The 25,906-nt window shown below is 27.3% G+C and overlaps 1 protein-coding gene across 1 annotated transcript; it reads left to right on the forward strand.

Annotated features, from left to right (window-relative positions):
- The first annotated feature begins 5,318 nt into the window (after positions 1–5,318).
- On the forward strand, positions 5,319–12,894 carry LOC135929381 (peroxiredoxin-2-like). The gene is made up of 6 exons (XM_065465927.1): positions 5,319–5,460; positions 5,503–5,620; positions 5,665–5,781; positions 5,821–5,943; positions 10,540–10,705; positions 12,564–12,894. Exons 1-6 carry the CDS (start codon positions 5,358–5,360, stop codon positions 12,630–12,632), a joined length of 696 nt encoding a protein of 231 aa, XP_065321999.1. The 5' UTR covers positions 5,319–5,357; the 3' UTR covers positions 12,633–12,894.
- The last annotated feature ends 13,012 nt before the right edge of the window (positions 12,895–25,906 follow it).

The raw sequence follows: 25,906 nt of genomic DNA on the forward strand, positions 1-25,906 counted from the left end.
AGCATTTATATATAAAAAAAGTGAACCAAAAATGTTTTTAAGAAACAAGGATAAAGAGAATTGTCTTATAATTATTAATAATTGATCCATAAAATTACTAAATAATATAATATATCAAATATAATTTTTTATAAAGTGAGTAATTTTAATTTATTTATCTTAATAAAATTAAATAATTATAAAACTATTGATAAAGATCATAAATTAAATAAAAAAATTAAAGCACAATACAAACAATAGAATATTATATGTCGTAGATTTACAATATATCTAATTTTATCAATTATCATATGACAATCAAGCAATTTTTACCAATTTAGCGAATTATATATTAAACAGAAAACTAATATTGATAAGGACATCAAAAAATATCTTTTAAAGACATTGTGGGATGAATAATATGAAGATTAATTTTTAATATCATTTTTACTTAAAATAAATAGATGGCGTTAAATAATTAAATACAAATTGTTGCTTATCAAGAGCATTGATTAGTAAAATTTGTTAAAATAAAATATTAACTGTGATATATTCTCTAACTGTCAAATATGTCTGTAAAAGTGGAATTTTATCTAGTATTTTGTAACTAATTCTATATAATAGAGGAATATCAACTATATGTCTATTAACTTTTTATAAACAAATTTCTTATGCTTGTTTGGAATAAATTATTACCATGCTTTTATAGGTTCGGGTGCGCTCTATATACTCTTAAAAATATCAAAGAGGCAAATAAGCTAAAATGCTGTCAAAATGGCCTCTATAAGTTTGAAACCAGAGATTTAAAGACGAATCCGTTTTTTACATTCGTTCCGTCAAAAGTCAATCTCATTAAAAATGATATATATGTTCAAAGTGCGTCCGTTCCGATACCAGCTCCTTCATATTTCGATTAATCCATTGGGATATAGGGAAACACATATATTGTGACTTCAAAGGTATACCAGTTACTAAGCGTTAAGTTTACTACTAGGGGAGCAATCAAAAAAAATATTCTTCTTTTTATTTATAAGTCAAACCATAAAACATTAAGATTTATAAATAAGTGGAATTCGTCTTTGTTTTTCATAAAAATGTTCAAGTACTAAATTATAAAAGTTATTGCTGGATTTTAAATTTTTTAACAATTTTTTCCCAACCAAAATCAAAGATAGATTCGATAATCGATTTTGACTCATCCAGCTTCTGCAATAAGATTTGATCCTTTTTAAATATGAAAAACCGTTCTGCAATTTCTATTGTTGAAGCCAAAGTTAGTATGAATTAGCATATTTTAAAAAACTCTTTAAAACTTTTCATCAAATCAGTACATATAAAAATTCAAGTATTTCATTAACATTCTTTTTCTTTCTAAATTCTTCGTCCCGAAATACTACTTTTAATTCAGTTTCCAGCTTGTGTAGGTCAAAAAATTGAGAATAAGTGCCATTTAAATTAACTAATAAATATTTTGGGAAATTTTGATTATTTGGTATTTACTAATATCCAACAATTCGACGAATTTGATATTTTTTAGTGTATCTAACTGAAAAACAATTTAATTGATTATATTATCTGTTATTTTAATTATTATATTTTTATTAAATATTTTGTATTGAGCTATCCTGAACAAAAGAATCCCACACAAATTATAGGGAAAATTTACAGTTCCATAGTACAACCAACTATTCTATATAGTTCGGAAACATGGCCAACCAAAGAATCAGACGAAAGAAGTCTATAAACTACGGAGATGAGAATGCTGAGTATGATTGCTAGGGCAACAATAAAGGATAAAGTGCGCAGTACAAGAATACTAAGTAGTTTAAAGGTAGTGCCCATTAAGACTAAGTTAATGGTAGACTTAGGTGGTATGGGCACACAATGAGAAAGCCTATGAACTACATAGGAAATAAGGTTGAGAGTTTGGAAGTGATGGACAAACGTAAAAGAGGAAGGGCAAAACTTCAATGGAGCCATAAAATTAGAGCCAATATAAAGAAGTATAAATTAGATAAAAGAGATTGTATGAATAACATAGAGAGGAGAAAGATGTTGAAGGAGCTTACCACCAGAAAAGGTGAAAGCTAAAGAGAAAAAAAATTTATCCCAAAAACATCAAAGTTTTCTATGTTTGTTAATAGAATTTCGGAAATCTTTAATACTTTTAAGACCCTTATATCGTTAATTTAGTTTGAAGTATATCAAATAATAAATCAGATCTAAAAATATTTATTGGAAAAATAACAAAATCAGAAAATTTGCGTCATTTAATATATTTAAATAGCTACGAGGGTTATTAAAACATCATTATCCCAAACAATATCAGATTTTCCATCATTCATACTTTCAAAAAAAAACGACTAGATCCTTTAAATAATTGAAAACTGTTTGAACTAGCTGACCATTGTATTCCCATCTTGTTGGGGCTACTCATGGTAATCTTTTTCGACATATTTATTAAATTCCGCTGTCCGCTTAGATGATGTACTAAAAAAACTGGTTAAACCAGATAAAGTTGCAAAATAACCTTACATTCTTTAATTTTGCTACAAGATTTTATAATATAAGATTTAACCTATGGTCAACGCAATGAATATAAAGTGCTAAAGGATTGACGTCTTTTATTTTATCTTGCAGTCCATGTGAATCGCCTGACATAATTGCTGCGCCATCGTAACTTTGACCTATTAATTTTTTCATAATTTTTTTATCATTCAAAAATATAATGACAAATTTTGAAGAATTAGCATCTCGAATAACATAAAAGAATTAAATCAATCTTTCATACAATGTCCCATTATATAAAGCATATTTAAGAACAACAGCCAGTTGAGATTTATTATTTATATCAGTTGTTTCATCCAATATTATTGTTATAAATTCCGTTTCTTCCAATTCATTTAATATTTTTTGGTATACGACACATGAAATAGAACTAATAAAATCATTTTGAATATGGCTTGATAGTCCAATAAAAACTGCACTATTTTCTAAATGATGTTTCAATAGTAAATTTTCTTCCGCCAGCAAATAAATTAATTCAATATAATTTCCTCTATTTATTGAATTAGAAGATTCATCATTACCAAAGAATAAGAGCTCCTGAATTCCAAGATAGAGTTGATCAATATTTTCAATATATTTTCACTAAATGTTTTTAATTGAATCATCGACAGTAAAGAGCGGTTTATTCTTCATGACGTTTAACTGCCTTTGAAAAATTTTTCATATCCGAAAATCCTTTATCATATCGAAAACATATTTTTCCTTTGGAAATAATAAGGATGACCAACAATATAGAGAATTAGAAAATTCATATCCAGTGAGCCACTCATATTTTTCATATTTATCAATAGAAAAATTACGAATGCAAGATTTGATTTTTTGTAAAGTTTTTTGAAATTGGTTTTGGTTTTCCTTTTCCAATAATTAATCGCATTAAAATTTCTTGAGCTAAATAATAATATCAATAAATTTAATAATACAATTAAAATAATAAAGCATTTTAAAAATGGGAAAATTTTTTATTTAGAAAAAGTAAGAAAATTTTTTTTATTTTCTCTTTAATTTATTTAAAAAAATAAGCATTTTTTTATTTGCTTCCCCAACGCTTATATTTTAATCGTAAAATTACACAATTACCATAGCATGATTTCAGGGTTGGGCAAATTTTCAGAAAAATGTATTAGGATACAGATACTTTAAAAAATTTTGTATTTAAGTTACAAGATACTAGATACTTTAGAAAAATTTCAATAAGATGTGATACAAAATATTTGTATCTTTTTTTAAGAAAAAGTATATAAGATAAAGATACTTGTATCTTTTTTTAAGGAAAAGTATATAAGATACAAGATACTAACTTTAAATAGTCAAAATCCAAATGTATAGAGTATTTTCTTATATAAATATAAATTTATAAAAAATTTGAAAATAAATTGTAGAAAATAGCAAATTTATTATATGATAATGCGATATTTTTTTTAATAATTAGTAATTTTAATACATAAGCATCATAAATCAGCATTATTTTTTAATATTATTAATTTTTCAAATAATTTATCATTCAATCTTTGACGATTTGTTTAGTCAATTAACCATATTAGCAAAGCTAAATAATCGTTCAACGGGGGCATAGGAGGGTAATATTGTGTTATATTTAATAAATATTTCTTTTAATTAATTTTATAAAGAAAATTATATTTAAGCATATATGTAAAAATTAAAAAAATAAATATGAAAGGTGGTTTAAATATTGCTAAGTACTATCAAACATATAAAAATGGTGCCCCAAATATTTGAATATATTTTGGCCTAATATTTAAATTAACGACCTCTTTTTTTATCAATATTAGTTTTCTTATTCTTTTCATAGATGATTTTTATATATCATTTTAATTTCATTATCAATCAATAATATAAAAATTTATTTTAAAATACTTCTAAATTTAGCAACAGATATATGGAATATGAAATGATAATGAATATGATTATAAATATGATTTATTATATAATTATATATTATATTTTTAAATGCTTGACAAAATATGATGACGAGTTTCGCAGAACCACTTATAGATTTGTGGCATTCTTATCTTAGATACAAATATCCGTGATACTGCCCAACCCTGCATGATTTTCTCCTATAAAAAAATAAGCAATATTAAATTTGTTTCCCTCGTATATATATTTTTTAAACTAATAAAAAAATTACACCAAAAAATATCGTACGTGAAACATGATTTTTTAAAATATTAATCTTAAATAATAAGCAATTTTAAATTTGCTACCATCATGTATATTTATTTAACGTAGTATTAGTAAAGGTAATAGAAAATATTTTAATGTAGTAAAAATTATATAAAATTTTTTTTAACGAAGTCAGTTAAAATTTTTTATAGTATGGAGATTATATTAAGTTTATTTAAGAATTTTGTAAAAAAAAATCTTAAGGGAAGCAATGCTTCCCTTGCTTCTATGGACTATTTAAATTTTTGGTCTATCAAACAATAATTACGACTCCTTAGGTATAGCGAAAAAAAGTCCAGACATATTTATATCTAGCCTACAACAATATATTTAAATTCATGGTTTCAACTAACTGTTCATTTGGGAAAGGTGCTATAACCCTAATCAAATTAATTAGTCATATAAGCCATAAAACAACAATTTCAAGGGCCCTTCGGACTAAACAAAAATCAACTAAGAATATTACTAACTAACAAAATTTTATTTATTTACTTTTTTCTAAATATGTTATCATATATACATTTTATTCTAATTGCTTTATATTCGATTAATAATTTTATAAAAATTATTATATTTAACAATTGTCATGTTATCAAAACATATGATAAATCAGGCACGGATTTAAAATGTTCCTGAAAAAAATGCTAAATTTTTTCCTTACTTTATTATATTGCGGTATACAAGTAGGTCCTATACATTCTGAACATCATCAACATTTGCAAACATTTAGTAAATTTAGATATAATATTTTATAAATTATTTAATATTAAGTTGGTAAGCCAGCGCCAAAATTTCATACAGTTGCTATATTCGGAGATAAATTTATTCAAATTAATTCTTCTTATCATGCAGGAAAATATCTTGTTCTTTTCTTTTACCCTTTAGACTTGTATAATATGATATTTTTATAAAAAATATTGATCTTTATTCAAGCACTTTTGTATGCCCAACTGAAATACTTGCATTTAGTGATAGATTTATGGAATTTGAAAATTTACAAACAAAAATTATTGCATGCTCAGTTGATTCAGCTTATACTCATTATGCTTGGTCAGACACTATAAATAATTTTATAAAAATTAAATTTAGGGTAAAAACTCCTAGAAAGGATGGTGGTCTTGGAAAAATTAATATTCCACTAATGTCAGACTTAAATCACAACATATCTAAATCATATGGAGTTTATTCCAAAGAATTAGGACATACATATAGGTGAAATAATATATGAAATGATAAATTGTTATAAAATAATATTACAAAATGTAATTATATCAATGCAATATGTTGTATATAATTTTGTTTAACTTATTTATACCTATAATTTTGATTTACTTTTTTGAATGGCATCTGGTACTAACCTTTGTTAATTGGTAATAGATAATCAGTTTTTGAATAGTTAGAAGCTTATCGAAGCTTGCTTGTTAAATACCTTTTGGCAACAAGGAATTCAGATATGCTATGGCAATTAGGCTGGGCTTAGATATTTTTACTGTATAACTGTCAAAGATATGTGTTATTGTGTGATTCTGATGCTAGACATCCACTCCATAGTCTTATCAATAGATACAATTATATACAACACGAAAAAATCAATAAAATCATCTAAAATTTATTATTAAAGCCAATGTACCCTTATCTAGGACATTGAGACACTTCAATCATAATTCATGGCCTGATTGTTGTAGTAATACCAACTACTAATTATAAACAATACGACCACTGATTTATATTTCAATTTATTTTTTATATCAAATTTTATTTATTATTTTTCGAATGTTCGATTCTATTTTTAATATACAATATACATAAATAATCATTTATTAATTTATTACATTTCCTTCAAACAATTTAAAGTTAGATTTCTTCAATAAACCTCTTTGTAGGTTTACGGTTTCTTGATGAGCAACGTAATGTGGTATTTGTATTTGTGTTTGTATTTGCTTCATTCACTGGCACAACCATTTCTGTAACTTCCAAAGAACTTTCATGATTTGGGATAACTAAACGATTTCTTAACTGATCTGCATGCTTCCGTAATGTTTTCCCGGAAGATTCAACAATATAAGAATAAAGTCCTATTCTTTCTTTAATTACTCCCTCTCTCCAACCATTGGTATTTTCATTATTTAACCATATAGGTTGTGAGATTTCAAATTCTCTTTCCTTTGAATGTAAATCATGATGAAGGCTTTGTTTATCATTAGCTCTTACTATTTCGTGTTCGGCATTTGGTCGGATCCAATCCAGACTTGTTTTCAATTGCCTCCCAAACATAATTTTAGCAGGAGATCTCCCTGTGGAACTATGCTCTCCCAATCGGTAGGTTGTTAAAACCTGTGTCATAGCTTCTTCGGGATCGCTAATTGAATCTCTCGTTGCATAATACCGACCTTTCAAAGTTCGTACTGTACGTTCAGCTAATCCGTTAGTTTTTGGATGATAGGGTGCTGAACGTATATGACGTATGTTATTTAAATCACAATACCTACGAAATTCCCCAGATAAGAATTGTGGTCCATTGTCTGACACAATGTACTTGGGTATTCCAAACCTAGCAAACCATTTTTTTAGTCGTTTTATCATAGCATCAGCAGAGGTATTTTGCATTAGATCAACTTCTAACCATTTGGAATAGGAATCGACACCTATTAGCCAGTATCGCGAATCTACTGGTCCAGCAAAATCAATATGGATTCGCTCCCAAGGTTCCTTTCCAACAGTCCAAGAATATAGAGGTACTTCTTGAATACTAGGTCTATTTTTCTGGCATCCAGAACATATTTTGATAAAATTTTCTATATCAACATCACATCTGGGCCACCAGCAATACAATCTAAAAATAGATTTCATTACATTTTCCCCAGGATGTCCCCGGTGAATCATTCCTAACACTGCATTTCTTAATTTATTAGGAATAACCAATCTCCCATTCCATTCTATAATATCACGATTGACAGAAAGCTCTTCCCGTCGATTATAAAAATTAACTATTTCTTTATCTTTATGACGATCAAAGTTTCGCCAACTTTGCTGAATATGTATTGCTACTTTTTTTAATATTAAATCTTGCTTCGACTCTTTTCGTAGAATATTTTCTGACAATTGCATATCATCTAAATTAATACTTCGAATATCCAAAGCATGTTTAGAATCTTGATTCTCTTCCGAAATTTCTTGGTGTTTATTAATCAAATCTCGAATTCTAGGATCTAGTGTTATGCAACATTTTTCTTTTTCAATATTGTTGACCAAATTGCGTACTTGTTTAATCATAACCTGACGAGGCATTTCTAAATTGAATGCTATAATCCATGGTAATCCGAAAAGAGGCACCCCAGTTGTATTCATTATTACCACTGGTAGAGTCCTTGTCTGTGATCCAATCCTAACATTGACTTGGGTCTCGCCCTTGACGTCTAACGGATGATCACCATATGCAGTCAATGGACTGGTTGGCCTAATTTTTGGTCGCCCAATACTTGTCCATATATCAATTCCTATCAATGACGCTTGTGCACCAGTGTCAAATTCAAATTCAACATCTAACCCATTTATCTCTGCAGTTAGTTTTGCTCGATTCTCTCGATTTTGTTGAATCTTCCAAATATTATGAATAGAATCACTTGATGACACTCTTATATAATTTAAATTCTTTGATTTACAGCAAACTGCAAAATGACCAATTTTTTTACATTTATTACATGCCGCATTTGTAGCTGGACATCTCACTTCTCGGTTATGAATAAAACCACATTTATAACATTTAAGTTTATTATAATCTTTATCATTATTATATTTGTAGTTATTATTCTCTTTATCAAATGTATTATTATACTTGACTTTATTATAGCCTTTATCAATTGTAGTCGTCGTTTTTATTGGATGTTTATAATTACTATCATTATCATTTCTTTTGTTATTAACATTTATCTTATTAACAACTGGCATATTTTTATTTGCCATTTCTTTATCTGCTCGCTCAGAAGCTAATGCCAGATCAAGAATAAATTGAAAAGTCAGTACATTATTATCTCTATCAAGACCGTCGGGATATAGAGCTCTAAGATCTCTTTCCAATCCCGGTATTTCCATGCCAACCATAAACTGATCACGTAAACGCTCGTCAATATCATTAAGATAATGACAACGCTTTCCAATTGTTCTAATTTTATCTGCAAATTCAGTTATGGTTTCAGTTGTTCTCCGTAATCTAACGAAATCAAATCTAGAAGCAAAAGCTGTTGACGTCGGTTTAAATAGTTTAAAACATATTGACTTAATTTCCTTAAAAGATAAAGTTTCGATCGAATCAGGATAACAAAAACGGTCCACCAACTCAATATTCTTATTGCCAAAAAATGTTAAAAATATATCTTTATATTGACATTCAGATGGGCTTACGTTTTTTAACCGAAAACTGGCTTCCCATTGAGAAAAATATCTGTGAATAGAAGTATCCAACTCGAATTTATCAAATTTAATCGTAGATAAATCCGCTATTTTTTTTGAATCTCCATTTAAGGAATTATTTTCTCCATTTAAGGAATTATTATCTCCATTTAAGGAATTATATTCTCCATTTATCGTCGCCATTTGTAGTAATACCAACTACTAATTATAAATTATACGACCACTGATTTATATTTCAATTTATTTTTGATATCAAATTTTATTTATTATTTTTCGAATGTTCGATTCTATTTTTAATATACAATATACATAAATAATCATTTATTAATTTATTACAATTGTATGCTTTAGCTACCTGGGATATGGGCAAACAAATTTTATGGAATTTTACATGTATAAGCATTTTTGCCCCTCTTCACAATAGTAATTGTGTTCCATTAGGAATTACTGAGAAATGATATTTTTACAATATTCCCAATTAGCTAAAAACAATATACTTATATCCATTTTTTTCAACAAACTATTAATTTGGAAAAGAGATTAAGTCCCTAATTAAATTTATCTCCAAAAGTTCCCTAAGACAACAATTTTGAAATTGGTAAAACAAAAAATTAGCTTTGAGCTCATAGACCACAATAAATTATTTAAGGCTTCCTGGCTATCTACTGAAGAAGATGATTATTATTAAAAAAAATTTTATATTGTATTTATATCAGAGACCTGCTGAGGTACCATTAGCATGGCCCAGTGTATTTTTTTGGCCCAGAGCCCAGATTTTATATTTTCAGGCTCATTCTAATTTTTTAAAAATATAATATTTTTATAGCTATTAATGGCTATTTAAAATATGTGGCCTGGCCCAGGTATTTTTTTAAAATTTTTTTTTAAGCCAGCTCTGGTATTTAACAAAAAAAAAATTATGCACTCTGCAATTGTATGCTAATCAGATACCTGCAGAGGTACCATTTGTACAATATAGCTTGGCCCCGAATTTTTTAATAAAATTAATTTTCAGGTCTAGCCCATATTTTCTTAAAATATAGTATATTATTTATAATTTATTTAGGTAAATATTTCAAATTTTGCCAGGCCTGGGTATATTTTAAAAAATATTTAAGGCTTATCCTAGTCCAGTTATATTTAAAAAAATTAAAATACAGACTGGGCTTAGAGCCTAGTCAGCAGGCCTCTGATAATCATACATTAGTAGTGTTGTTAAATAGCTCAATTTGGGCGATTTTTAATCTAATAGCAAAATCTTAAGGCTTGTGTAATATATTTCTGGATAAATTGAGTTAGCTCTTTTTAAGTCCGCTAAAATTGAGCTTTTCAACAACACTAATCATTAGCTTATGTTCATTTAAATTTGAACTCTATTAGAAGTTTTATTTAACCTAGGGGTTTGTTCATAATTGATCCACGGGGTATATTGAGGCAAATATCGATAAATGATCTCCCAGTTGGTAGATCAGTTGAAGAAACGTTGAGACTTTTGCAAGCTATTCAACATGCTGATAAATATGGGGAAGTATGTCCAGCTGATTGGAAACCAGGAGATATATCGGTTATAATATGTTTACATGATATTTCAGTACATTTATCGTTTTCTAGTGAATTTATTTTATTTTAAAAAATAAAATACGTAATCAATATTAAATTTAAGTGGTATATCAAAGATCTAGTAAGAGTTAGTGCTGTGTTGCCAAATATTTAGCAAAGAACCGACTAAAGAATCCACAAATTTTAGTTCACTTATATTGCTCAATTCTTGTTTTATAAATTTGCACTTTATAGCTTTATTTTTTGAAATTAATTAAAAGTCATTTATATCTATATTGAGTTTAAAAATTTTCGATAAATATGGTGATTTTTCTTCTACTTATGCCATGGAGATACTTAATTTTTGATACTTTTATTTCAAATATCTGAACAGAATTGTCTATATATATCTATATATATATTAATTTTATAATACTTTAGGTAAATAAAATACAATTTTATAAAAATCACTTAAGGCATATAAAATAATGATAACAATTTTATAAAAATCAATCAATACAAAAAATGTTAAATCTCAATTTAATCTTTTAATTTTAATATGAATAAACATCATGTTGAGGACCTCAACTGTAGAGAGTACATTTGAAAGAAAGATCTAGATGCCGATAAATTAGAAAGGGCAGATAAATGTTCTTAATCTTGAGATTTATATTTAAACCTAATTGGGAATGATTTATTGTTAAAAATGTACCCCCATGGTTTTTTAAATTCACCCATCTGCTCATTTAAAAATTTTGCTGACCACCCGTACAATATAAAAGATATTTTAATAACTGGTTTGGCTCTAATTATTTATTTGAATGCAATTTAATCAAACTTATAAAATATCTAATGTTATGAAATAATAAAAAAAAAGACAATTTTTTAATTTAAATAAAAGTTTTTTCCGCTCATTTCTCTCGAAAATATTTAAAATTCACCTGCCCATCACCCGCCAATTATTTTTAATATCCGCCCTCCACCTGCTCACTGTTAAACATATTTTCAACATTCACGCACGCCCGGAAAGTGGGCTAGCTAAAAACCTGCCTATTACAGACTTCTAACTTTAATCGATACCTCCATTTCATAAATACCCAAATTATCTTCTAAATATTCAATTGTCTCTACTTGTCTCATAGTTAATTTGTCTCACCTCGAAAATATCTTAAAATGATTGTAAATATTGTCAATTTTAAAGATAAATACCAGACATTAAATTTAAATGCTAAACGGGACCTCACCAATGTATAATAACCGAGATAGATAGATTTGCTAAACGAATCTTTAAAAAAATTGCATAGGTTTTGGAATTTTAAACTCTATTTAGCGGAAATTTTGATAATAGATCGGATCCGAGGGGGCTAAAATACATAGGTTCATATTACCCCGGATTCGATGGATTGTCTTTAAAATCAGTTCTTCTTCTTCTAACAAAATAATTTTAAGCTTCTGAACCCTAATTTTGGTTCGCAACTTATTATATATATTTTTTTAATTTAATTGGCTCGCATAGATTCAGAATTTTTTTTTACAAATTGCTCCATCGATTCTGCCAGTACTACGTTGTGTATAATTAATAATTTTAATTGTTTCTGTCTTAATTTTAGACTGGATTCTTTGTGGTAACCGATCCGTCACGATTAGCTGATTGATTTTAAAAATCTTGTTTATGAGATCAATTTTCCTATGTTATTATTAATTTTATTTTTAATTTCTATTCATGATAATAATCTAAGGATTATTGATTTTAATTTTTAAAAAATCCATCAGCTGTTAAATTGTGACAGATCGGATCCCATCATGAATCCACCTTACTCGAAAATAATTTTTAAAAAAAAGGATTAATATGAAAATAAATTATTTTTTAAAAAATAAATTAGATAACACCTGATCCCGAACAAAAGTTACTATACTTCCAGGCTGTTAACAAAGTCAAAAAAGAACTTTGAATAAGAGTTGTATTATTCAAAATGTGATATTTTAGTTATTATGATTTTACTATATCTATACTTTATCTGTTGTCGTAAACACTGACCAAAAATTATAAATCCAAAATTAGAAAAGGCAAGTGATTAATATAATTATAATTATTACCGTAAATATTCACATTTTATTTTCATTAAAATATATTTGTTGCATGTGGGATTTCATAAATGTAATATTTTCCTCGGATTTTACATGCCTTTTTGTTCCTATCTAAAAATTATTATTTTTGTTTCGATGAAAGGATATGAAAATATTAATAAATTCCCTTTTAACCCCATACTTCTCGTATTAAATATATTTTTTTATATATTTTAAAAAAAATCCTAAAACATTAGGTTAATTTTTCAATAGTTATTAATGATTTTAATTTTAGTAATATTTGTTCAAATACGCTTAGCTGGTAGAAAAAAAAATAAATAATTGTATATTATGATAAAGAATTAATAAAATAAATAATTAAAACAACAAAAATTAATAAAATAAAATTTTTTTTTTATTTACATTTGCTTATTGTATAGAAGGTACTAAATATATTTTATTTTCAAAAAGGTAAGATATTTTGTATATTGAAAATTATTATATATTATAAAAATGAGAGTGTGGGGGAAAAAAATACAGAAAGAATGGCTAAAGATAATGAACTAGAGAAGGGGATAAATAGATATATTAAAAAATTGGGGAAAAGGATCATCCTAGGGGTGTATGGATGTTGAGAAAATTGGAGCGAAATCTCCAAAGAGATCCTTTGGCGGAGGTAGAACATCTCGTTATGATCTTCAGTATTGATGGTTATTTCCCTTAGCAATTTGATAAACGAAAAGTCATCGCTGATGATTTCTAAAGTATTGGTGGCGATGGGGACATAAATTACTTTTAGCTGAATATTTATCTTAAAGATTTGATTATTGATATGAACTATTAGACTTGGTCGATTATTTTATACTGGTGTAGTCCCAGATTGGCTGATAAGGGGGGGGGGAAGGGTGCCATTGGACCATGATATTAGGATCAATATCGTCTGATCTTTTGAAACTATCACGTAAAGAAAACCCTGAAAATATTTGTAATAAGGTGGCTGCCTATCGTTTAACCACACAAGTGGAATAAATAATGTTGAGAGAATCAATCCGAGAATGGTAGTGGATGGTTTCAAGCCATTCGTAATCTGTCTTGGCTTTAAAGATAATTAAGTTGAAGTTAATCTAAAGTAAATCGTTTAAAGAAAAATAATTTACGGAACAAGCAATAAGAGGAGTATTCCATTGTTTTTATATGTGAGCGGAATATAGAATAAAGGATTGTTTTTACTAGTTGTCCAAGTCAGGTGCTAAGTTTAGAAGTTGGATGGGTGTTTACAGATCATACGAAGGTTTGCATCCATAATAGAGGTCTACAAACCCCAACCCTCTTTGGTCCTAGATTTGCCCGGCATATTTAACAAAATATCAGGCCGGCCCGTTAAAGTTTTACAGAAAGTCTATTTTACTCTATTATTTATAGATTCACCATTTTAGTTAGACAGCCCTTAAAATACAAAGAAACAAACATGTTGTAATTCATTTTCACTAGTATTAATAAAAATCAAATATTCGCTTTAAAATTCTAAAAATATACCAAAATTTTAAGGCTTGGCTTTATTAAAATTTTACGAAAAATCAGAAGGCCCTGCATGATATTTGATATATAAATTAACCGACCTGAATATTTTTTTTATTCAAGAATCTTCTAACGGTTAGAATATTTTTTTAAAAATTTGGTCTGGTGGGTTTTAATTTTTTTCCCCTGTCCCCAGGCCGTATTTTCAGACTGGCAAGGATTTGCAGATCTCTAATCCTTAATGACGGCAGTGAAAACGGATCCCTATCTCACCAATTTTGTAGGCAAGGTGACTTGTTTAGAGAATCTTATGTTCATGAGGGATTGAAATAGATTTGATTTTAAGTTCACTGGGAGCCACGAGATCCTCTTGGTGTGTTAAAAATAATTTTTTAGTAGAAAAGAAAATAGATTGTAGCTGAGAGGGTGAATAAATAAGAATATTTCATTTCAGTTTTTTATAATAATTTTGGTTGTTTTTCATTTACAAAATATATTTTTTTTAATATTAAATAGTTGAGATTTTAACTTTGCCATTTTAAATACAAGTATAAAATATGCTATTGGATTCATTTATTTATATTCAAAACATATACAGTCCACAAAAGGACGACACATAATCATACCATTCCATATTTACATCTTATACATGTATATCCATAACGTGTGAAAACATTTCTCTGATCACCTAATTCCTTGGATCACTTCTCCCTATTTGATAGCTAATCGTTACCACAAGTATTCCCGATACTCCCAACCCTGAACCTGAATTCATAGTTAGCGGCGAAATATATAGAATATGGATATTTTGATATTCCTCTCAGCGAATTCACGCTAGCTTTGAATTCAGGGTGAACGTAGTAAGCTAATCAGCCTAAGTTCAGTCCCATCCTTGGTTATATTTTAAAATGGTTCCATAAATCATAATTTTTCCCAAACATCATCTAAGTAAATAGAGCAATAATAATACCCTTTTTTAAAGTTATTTATATTAAACACTTTAAAAAAAAATTAGATAGTTATATTTGTTAACCATCATTTTAAAGAAGTTCCCTCTTCTACCATTTCAAAAAGAGCGAACTTCCACTCCTGCTAAAAAGTTTTTAATAGAAGCGTATCGTCTTAACTGCTTCTTTGATTTTAATTTTTATAATATAAAGTGCGCACAGTGTTGTTAAATGGCTTGATTTGAGCCGGTTTTTATAAACGGTCAATATTTTCGTCAGAAAATTTTTTGACTAAACTTCGAAATTTCGCTAATACCAAGCCTTTGTGATATCTATGACCAAAATTTTCAGACTTGAGTAATATTTTTCTGTATAAATATTGAGTTAGCTGTTAAATTCAGCTCAATACGAAACTTTTAACACTATTAAATTAACATTTTTTTTTGATCTATATATTTTTAATCAAACAAAATGATATATAAAATTTTTTTTTATAATCTATTATTTTCTTTTAAAGGTAATGTATATTCTAAATTTATATAGTATATTATATTACTGATAATCAGGGTTGTGCATTTGACCGGTCAAATATGGTCAAATTCAAATAAATGTTTTTTAAGACAATATTAATCCTATATATATAATAGTAAAAAATGTATGTATATTAAATTATTTACTAAATTCTATAATGAATGTTTCGCTCTTTATGGCAGAGCCTTGTTCTAATTTATATTCAATCTTATCATTTTCTTTAACATTTTTTAATCAATCTTATGTTATGATATACTCCTGCCAACTTTCTGGTTGTCGAGATCTTCAATCGAATTTCTTAGACACTTCTCTTAATATTCAATGTGAACAAAGCCCATTCCAACAACATGAACCCGATATCTGATTGTTTTTTATGAAAGTTACTGGTTTCCACATATTTTGGCTATTAAATACTCCGCTTTTACTTCTGAAATTTATGATTTCACTTAAAATATTTTGATGATCATCTCTTTATGAAACGACTAATTTTTGTATTATGTCATATGCTTCATCAAACTAAAGTAAGATGCTCCCCTTATATTGGGAATTTAATAAATAATCAGCAATGCAGTGAGAGCACATGTATATGTTTTCTTTTTCAAACTTATCTATAAATATTTTTTCTTTAGGTTGGTAAATTATAAAATCATGGACATGATTGTATTATGTGTTTTCTAAATTAAGCATCTTGTTTTTTACGTAAGCCAAGGTCAATTAGCTAAATGTTTATGAATAGTTTAAAATTTTAATGTCCAAAATATCGTTTAATATATTGATAATTTCTCAAGGACAAATATCCAACTTCTTCAACAGGTGCTTTCTTTCATTTTTATATTTGCTCATTACATTTTATTTATGATACCCATCTTGTTTGAATAATTGTACATAATGTAATATAAATTGGCAATTAGTAATTTTCTCAAATCATGCTTAAGTAAAATTTTTATATTTATTTATATATTTAGATCCAATCAAATTAATAATGAGAAAAATTCTTTTTTTTTTATATTTCAAATTGAAATTTTAATATTTTAATAAGAAAATTTTATATTTTTATATAAAATTATAAATATACTCTAAAATAATTTGTAAACAAATTAGATTGATAAATATGCTTTAAATACATATTAGATTAAATAAATGAACAATTATGTTAATAATATTTTTATGGCATATGGATTAGATGTCGATTCCTTTTTCATACGAAATAATAGAAAACATAAAAATTCGAGAACAACAATATTTGCAAAATAGTGTTGTATACGCTTCTATATATTTAAACCCTCGATATCAAGTTTTATTGAGTATTGAGCAAAAACAAATGGCTCTTTAGGATATATGTCATACGCTAAACTATATTGGAGGCTACGACATTACCTACTGGTAGTAATAATAATAATGATAGCAACATTGATGATCTTAAAATTTTACTTTTAGATAGAGAAAAAAAATCAAATTATCATCAGATAGATAGGAGGATTAAAAAATTCATATTGCATCTTTAATAGAAAAGTTATCAGAAGTTTAAAGAATAAATAAGGATATAAATATTTTAAAATTCTGTGAAGAAAATTCTTCTGTATATTTAGAATTATATATATCTTATCTAAAATCGTCATGAATGTACCTGCGACACAAGCACAATAATTTATGTATTATATAAATATCTATCTATTTTAGGTAAGAGTAGAACGTGGTTTTTATCTTTGAAATATATATTGTCTAATTTACGTGGAAATCTCAAGGATGATATTTTAGAAGATATTATGATTGTGCGATTGAATAAAATATTTAAAATATAAATTATTTCATTTAAAAACTTTTTAATAGTAAATTATGAATGTGTATATATTGAAGTATAATAATAAAATAAATAAATCTTATTTTGAGTCACTTTTTTTATGTTCCCTGAACCCGGACCCTTTAAATTTTATTCCTGTACCCGGACCTGGACCGTTTTTTTTGTCGAAGCACATCCCTGTTAAAAATAATAATAAATGTTTTAACGTAATAAAAATAACATTATTTTTTAAAGTAATAATGTGCTAAAAATAATAGGAATTTTTTCAACATAATGATAAAAGAAAATTTATAATGGAGGCTTCGTCACTGGCGATAATTCATATTTTTCAGCATAGTCTTACGAAAATATTTTATTTTCTGATTGGCCACTAGCCTTATTACTATTAATTCCACCAGTTATTTACCACTTATTCACAACTATTTCCTAATCCCGTTATTAGTAATTGGTTAGCCCGTTAGTCTTATTATATTATCCATGAATATATTATAAAGGAATAAAATCAAAATTATAATGATGTAATATTTGATTTTTTTTAACCGTGTTTACAAAATTATTCCTTTAATAGTGAAAGTAGTTAAATAAATTAATAATTCAAAAAAAATTATTTTGTAATCTCTAAAATATTCTAATAGATGTTGAAATAATATTTCCAGATTTATTATATTATTTGATATTAATTTTAATAATAATTAAAAAAATATTTAAATAAAATATAATATTTATAAAAATAAAATCTAATCGATAGTTATATTTTACTTAATCAATTTTTATTTATATTCAAAAAATCCTATTTTATTTTTATATAATATATGTACAGCATAAATTTTATAAAGAAAACATGGGTACCTATTTTTCCAATATAATATAGAAAATATTTGATATAATAAAAATAGAAATAGAAATAAAGTATTATCAAATATCATGTTTTGTACCAAAATAATGATTGAAATACATAATTAAAATAGCATTATATCTATCGGCCACTTTAGGAATCAATAATCCCTTAACTAGGTTTAGATATTGTATGCCAAAACTATATGCAATTTAAGGGGAAATTTTTTTTGGACTATAATATTTTATTGTAGAGATCAGAAACGCCGTATACTAATTATATAAAAGAAAACTAAAATACTAACTAAAAAAAAGAATAAGTCAGACTACCTCTTCATCTTTACGAAAATAAATATTGACATCAGACTACAATTCCCTAATTCCAAATCTCAAAGGTATGGAATATTTGCAAAAATACGTATTAAAAAAATATAAATATATCCCAATATTTTGTTACTATTCGAATATTCGAGGATATTAAATAAATATTATTTGAATATCGCCATGAATTGTGGCGTATTTAGTAATTTATCTGAGAAATCTATATAATATCTGAAATTATAGAGTTATTTATAAAAATATAGATATACCTAATTAGTGTTGTTAAACGGCGCTATTTGGTTTGGCTTTAAAATGGCACAAATACGGATTTAATTAAAATATATTATATAAGTCTCGAGATTTAGAAAATAAAGGGCCAAACTTTTTTTCCATCTATGAGTAAAATCTTCAGGCTTTTATAATATTTTTTTGACTAAAACCTTAATCGGGCCTTTAAAATGGACACATGTTTAGCCGTTTAGTGCATTATACCTCATATACAACTAGCCAATATGGAAGTTTTGTAAAATGCCTTTTAGATGTAGTATTTTATATTCAACTATAAATTTAAAAAGATATTGAAATAGTATTAAAATTTACAATTCCAACATATCTAAATAATTGTAAGATAAAATATTAGCAATTTATAAAATATATATATGGTCTATAGATTTCTAAAATTATTGTTATCATCAAAACTCCATATATTATATTTTAACTATATTTCTGAAATAAGATTAAACAAATTTGGTTTTAATAATATAAATTTAAATTTTATTCACTTCATTCTTTTTTCTATCACAATCTATTTATACTCAAAATATCAAAACAAAGTTAATTGAATATATTAAACAATAAATAATATAAGATATTCAAATGATATAACGTTAATATATTTTAAAAATAAATAAATATTCAAATGACATTAAAAATAAATTAATATTCAAATGACTAATCAACATTCCCCCTCTACTACAAAGAACAACGCTTCTTCTCAGCACTCATCGAGAGCTTGTTGTCCTAGAAGTTTTTCCTGTTTCGATTGTACTCGGTTTCTTCTTTGTTAGCGCATAAGTCTCAAATATTCTCGTAGGCTTGATTCTATCATGTAGGTTTGATAAAATCGTTTATTAGAGTTGCGTGAGTTTGTACGTTTTTTATAGGCTTGAATCAATCGCGTAGATTTGATAAAATCGTTGAACGTTATCGTTAGCTTGATATCCTTATCGTATGTTGTTCACATTTCTCAAAATTGTTATTATCATGTTTCATAATTAATCCAGTCGAATATTAGAATTTGGAATAAATCGGAATATGTAATTTGGAATAGTTGATCAAATCAAATATATGAATAATATCCACGAATAAAATTTTGAATTTCGGAATAATAAAATATGTAATAAGGAATGATAATTTATGGAATAAGGAAAAAAATTTTAATCCAGAATAAGGAATGATAAATCATAATGATTATTATATTATTTTTTAGGTGTTAAGTTAATCATAGCGTTTTATACTTTTAGCGTTTTATGCGTTTTATATTTTTTGCGTTTTACATTTTTTATAAGCGTTTAAATTTTGAGCACGTAATCTTTTAAGTAATCAGGTTTATTTTTAATTCTTATTGGTCTAGTAATTGGTATCTTAATCTCATTCTTCGTGTCCACACTTCCCCCCTTAGAGGAATTTTTAGGGTCAATTTCATAATATTTTAAACTGTTGTAACATTCTCTTCTCCTTAACTGATCAAGATGCCTACTTACTATCCCTTTATCAGTATAAACTTGAAACATGGTGTTACTCTCTTTAAGCTTGATGCTGCCTTTGCACCACGTATCATCACCCTGTTTCTTATACCAAACATAGTCTCCTCTATTAAAAGTTCGATTTCGTGGTAACGACATGAAGACTTCACCAACTTTATCCTCCAAAGGTTTTAATAAATCCCACTTTATTCTAATGTCGCGGTTAAACATTCTCTTGGACGGTGTAACTCCCGTAGTGTCATTTGGCGTGTTTCTATAGTTGAACAAAAATCTGTCCAGCGCAGTTTCTAAGTCAATCTTTATGTTTCTTTTCATATGAGCTTTAAATGTTCTCACCATACGTTCATCTTTTCCATTAGATTGCTGATGGTAGGCCGACGTTAGTACATGTTTTATACCATAATTGCTGCAAAATTTTTCAAAATCTTTGCTCGTGAAATTGGTACCATTATCTGTAACAATAGTTTCAGGTATATAGTTTTATAAATTTCCTTTAACGTGAATTCAGTCGTAATACTCTTTACCGGAACTATAACCGGAAATTTACTGTAAGCATCAAAGATTATCAACCAATTCTTTGTAAAAAACGGACCCGCATAATCTGTGTATCCTTTCAAATGGTTTAGTTGCTGCTACCCATGGATTTTGTATTTTCTTTGGAATGTCATGATAAATATTACAATCATCGCAACTTTTGACTTCCATATCAATGTCGTTGACCATACCAGACCACCACATACGATCTTTGGCTAAGGATTTAATTTTACCTGCTCCCAAATGACCTTCGTGTAACGCCTTCAGTATGTTCTTTCTCAGACTTGATGGAATTATTATTTTGTCGCTTTTGTACAGACAATCTTTAATGATACTTAGTTCGTATTCAATATTTTGATAAGTTTTGTTTTTAATAGGCACATTATTTCTTATGTCACTCGTAACTTGGGATAATTCAAAATCTTTGGACGTTTCATCACGTATTCGGTCAAAACTAAGAGGTATATCGCCAAAGTCATTTATAATCGCGATATCATCAATAACGTCATCATCAATTACTTGTGGTAGTCTTGAGAGGCAATCAGGAACAACATTGTATTTACCAGCTTTATATCTGATGTTAAAGTCGTAACCCCCCAAAATTATACTCCACTTCTGTAACCTTAATGACATGGTGCTATTATCTTTGAGCCCTTTGGTGAAAATATGGATTAGCGGCTTGTGATCCGTTACAATAGTGAACTTAGTCCCTATCAAGTATTCTTGAAAACTCTTGATAGCAAACATAATGGCCAGAGTTTCACGCTCAATATTGGTATAGTTTGTTTCGGATTTTGCTAAAGTTCTTGATGCAAAAGCTATCAGTTTTTCTTTGCCATCTTTTTCAGTGTGGAACAAAACAGCTCCTAAACCTCTTTTAGATGCATCAGTCGCAATTCCGATAGGTAGTTCAGGATTAAAGTACGTCAAAGCTGGAGGAAGACTAATCAATGTCTTTAGATCATCAAAACTTTTGGAGTGTTCCAAATTCCACTCCCATTTTTCTTTGTTAACAATCTTGTATAAAGGATCAGCTATTTCAGCGAAGTTGTTCAAAAATTTTCTGTAATACCCGGCCATACCTAGAAACGTTGACAATTCCGTGGCTGATTTTGGTCCCGGCATTTTAACGATCGCCTCGATCTTGTCATGGTTAGCGTGGATCCCCTTGGCGTCGATGTCGTGTCCTAAGAACCTTAGACTTTTTTTGAAAAATAAGCTTTTTGCAAAATTAGGCACTAAACCATGAGATAGTATTCTTTCAAAAACCTTCTTTATGTTGTTGAAATGAACTTCGTCACTACTTCCCGTAATTAGTAGATCATCAATATAAAATATGACATCTTTCATGTCACCGAAAATTTGATCCATAATTTGTTGAAAAATCGCAGATGAAGTCTTTAACCCAAAAGGAAGTCTGATAAACCGGTAGTACCCCCTGTGTGTAGATATAGTTAATATGTCTCTGCAGGTTTCGTCGATGGGAATTTGTAGGAACGCATCCTTGAAATCTATCTAGGTGAACTTCTTCCCTTCCTTGAGTTTAGCGATAAGATCGTTTATTCTTGGAAGTGGGTATCTGAAGTCCTCAAGGGCTGTGTTGACAGTGTCTTTGAAGTCGGCGCAAACCCTAACGCTCCCATTATCCTTGTAGACAGCGGTTATCGGACTTGCCCAGCGGACATCTGTTACCGGCTCAATGACTCCATCTCCTATCCATCTCATAAGTTCTCTAGTAACAGCGTCTATCTTTGAATAAGGTAACCGTCTAGGTGGTATAATTTTCGGTTTGGCGTCATTACGTAGATATATCTTGACATTCCCTTTGTTGATCGGTTTTTTAGTCAGTTTAGATTCGCAATCATTTATTAATTTCTTTATTTCATCTTCATAGTTGGTATCAATGTTTGCTATAAATTTGTTCAAAATATTACTAAAGGCATTAATCCACATACGTCCCAATAACGCATTTTTATTAGATTTAACGACCACGGCTTGCAAGTGTTTGGTGATACCTTTATAGGTTACTTTAACTTGAGTGACGCCAATAATTTGAATTAAGTTTCCATCATAAGCTGTGAGTTGTAGAGTGGACTTTTTAAGATCTTTAATACCTATTTGTTTAGCCATATCATGAGGTATAATTGTAAACTTGGATCCCGTATCAACCTACATAGTAACAACAGCATTATTTACTTTTAAAGTAGTCATGAACGCATTATCATTAAGTTTAAACTCAGTTATTTTGTTGATATTAAAATCACTACCATTATTATTTTGTGTAGGGTTATTTTTTTTTCAACCATACTTCAATGTTCATGTTACAATTGATGTTACTTTGATTCACGTCATTATATTGTAATGGTTTTCTTTGATTAATATTTTGATTATAATTTTTCCACGTATTATTTACTCCATTATTGTTGTTATTGTAGGATTGATATTGATAACCATATCGATTATTATATTGACTCTGATTTCTTTGATTGTTGTAAGACCTCCCATTATAATTATTGTTTTGCCAAGTACCTCTACCATAATTATTTGAATTGTTATTGTATTGCCAGGCATTGTTTCTATCATAATTGTTTGCATTATTGTTGTTGTGCCACAGTTTCTTCCGTAATAGTTTGAAATGTTAATCGAAGATTGGTTATTACGAAAATTTCTAGAGTTACCCTCACTGTCTCGAAAAATATTGTTTTGATAGTTTCCGCTAGCACTATCATTAGGCCTAAAATCATTATAATTCCTCTTCTTAAAATCAAAATTTTCCTTACGAGTGTTACGTCCATTATAATTAAAATTATTTTCTTTAAAATTATTATGTTCATAATCATTAGAATTATTCTCATTAAAAAGTACTTTTGCATGGTATTTTATCCATGTTTAAATTGTAATTTTTTTTATTTTTATCCAATTTTTTATCATTGTATGCATAATTTGTATCGCTAACGTCTGGTTTAATATTGCTGCCATCTAACTCCACTCCTAATTTCATCATCTTATCTAAGCCTTCGTGCTTATGTTTATTTAACCTTCTGATATTATCATTTAAAGAACAAGTTATTAATTTCTCAATCATTCTTGTATCGTTATCAAAATCGCATTTTTTATGAAGTTTTGAAATTCTAAAATAAAAAGTATGGAAGGACTCCTCGGCACCTTGTACCGCTAAGTTAAAGTTCTTTATATTTACATTAATGTCCTCACTTGGAATTAATAGTTTCAATTTACCAAAAACAATATTAAAGTCTTTTAACTGTGCTTTAGAACATATCGACGTAACTTGGTCTACAATCTCAATTGGTAAGCTACATAGTAGTGTCCTAACTTTAGATGAGTCTGACTCAATATGTCCTTCAAAGTATGTTTCTATTAAGTTAAGATAAGTCTCAGATAATTTTCCTGATAACTTGGGAAATTTAGGAACATATTGAGTGTGTATAAGAGTTAATTTTTCGTCCATGATAAAATTTTATTTAAGTAAAGTAAACTTTCAATATTTAAAATGGGTAAAAGCAAAACATTGTAGTTCATTAAAATCAAATTAAAGTTGTCTAAAAATTTTAATTTTAATCAAGAGAATATGGTCTACTAGGTTTTAATAGTTTATCTATAAAAATTCTAATTCCTAAAGAGGATTTAGTCCACTAAATTTTAATTTGAATTATCTATAAATATCTAGACTTAATTCGTCACAAGGAATTAAAAATGTTTTATTGATATTCTATAGGTTAAACATCGCGTAAATTTATATTTAATAACGTAACATAGGGAAAATTTTCTATACCCTATAAATATAGTATGTCAAATATGTAAAGCGTAAAGATATTTAAATTTTAATATTCCGTAATTTCACAAGATATAAAAATGAAATTATTTTCATCAAAAACATAGGGCTTCCCATTTAGAGACATATAGGCATCAATCATTTTTCGTAAGGACTTAAAATAAAAGACAATTTCATTCATTCTATTATCACGGACATAAGAGAATTCATTACATACTCCCATTTCCTTCAACATTTAATCAATAATAATGCACTGAGGTATATTATAAGCTTAAAAACAAAACATTGTAACGTAAAATGCAAAGATTCCGATCAAAAACTATTTTTTTATCATATTACTCTTTTTATTTATATATATATATATATATTTTTTCTTTTTTTTTTTTACCTTTTACGATTTTGTAAATTTGGATAAAATTTTGACTATCAAAAAGAAAAGTCAAAAAATTTTGTCTGTCCTTTTATCATCTCCAATATCGAACGACGAATTTTCTTTTACGATTTTGTAAATTTGGATAAAATCTTGACTATCGAAAAGAAAAGTCAAAAAAATTTTATTTGTCCTTTTATCATCTCCAATATCGAACGACGAATTTTCTTTTTATTTTTACAAAAGAAATCAAGGTAAGGATATTTTTTTAATTTTTTTTTTAAAAACTTTTATTATTTAACTTTATTTAATTTTTTTTTTAAAGAGAAAGAAAAACGAAAAACGTACGTAACCGGGGCACCATGAAATAAGATTAAACAAATTTGGTTTTAATAATATAAATTTATATTTTATTCACTTCATTCTTTTTTCTATCACAATCTATTTATACTCAAAATATCAAAACAAAGGTAATTGAATATATTAAACAATCAATTTAAATAATATAAGAAATTCAAATGATATAACGTTAATATATTTTAAAAATAAATAAATATTCAAATGACTTTAAAAATAAATAAATATTCAAATGACTAATCAACAATTTCTTAATTATTTAACCAACTTATTTTAATATTTAAAATTGTATATTATTAATAATTAATTTATATTAAATATATTTTGTTATAAGCATAATTATTTAATTATATCAAATATTGAAATTTTATCATTTAACAAAATGTG

Source organism: Gordionus sp. m RMFG-2023, chromosome 5 (assembly GCF_954871325.1).
Source record: "Gordionus sp. m RMFG-2023 chromosome 5, tfGorSpeb1-WG-v2, whole genome shotgun sequence".
Taxonomy (NCBI): Eukaryota; Metazoa; Nematomorpha; class Gordioida; order Chordodea; family Parachordodidae; genus Gordionus; species Gordionus sp. m RMFG-2023.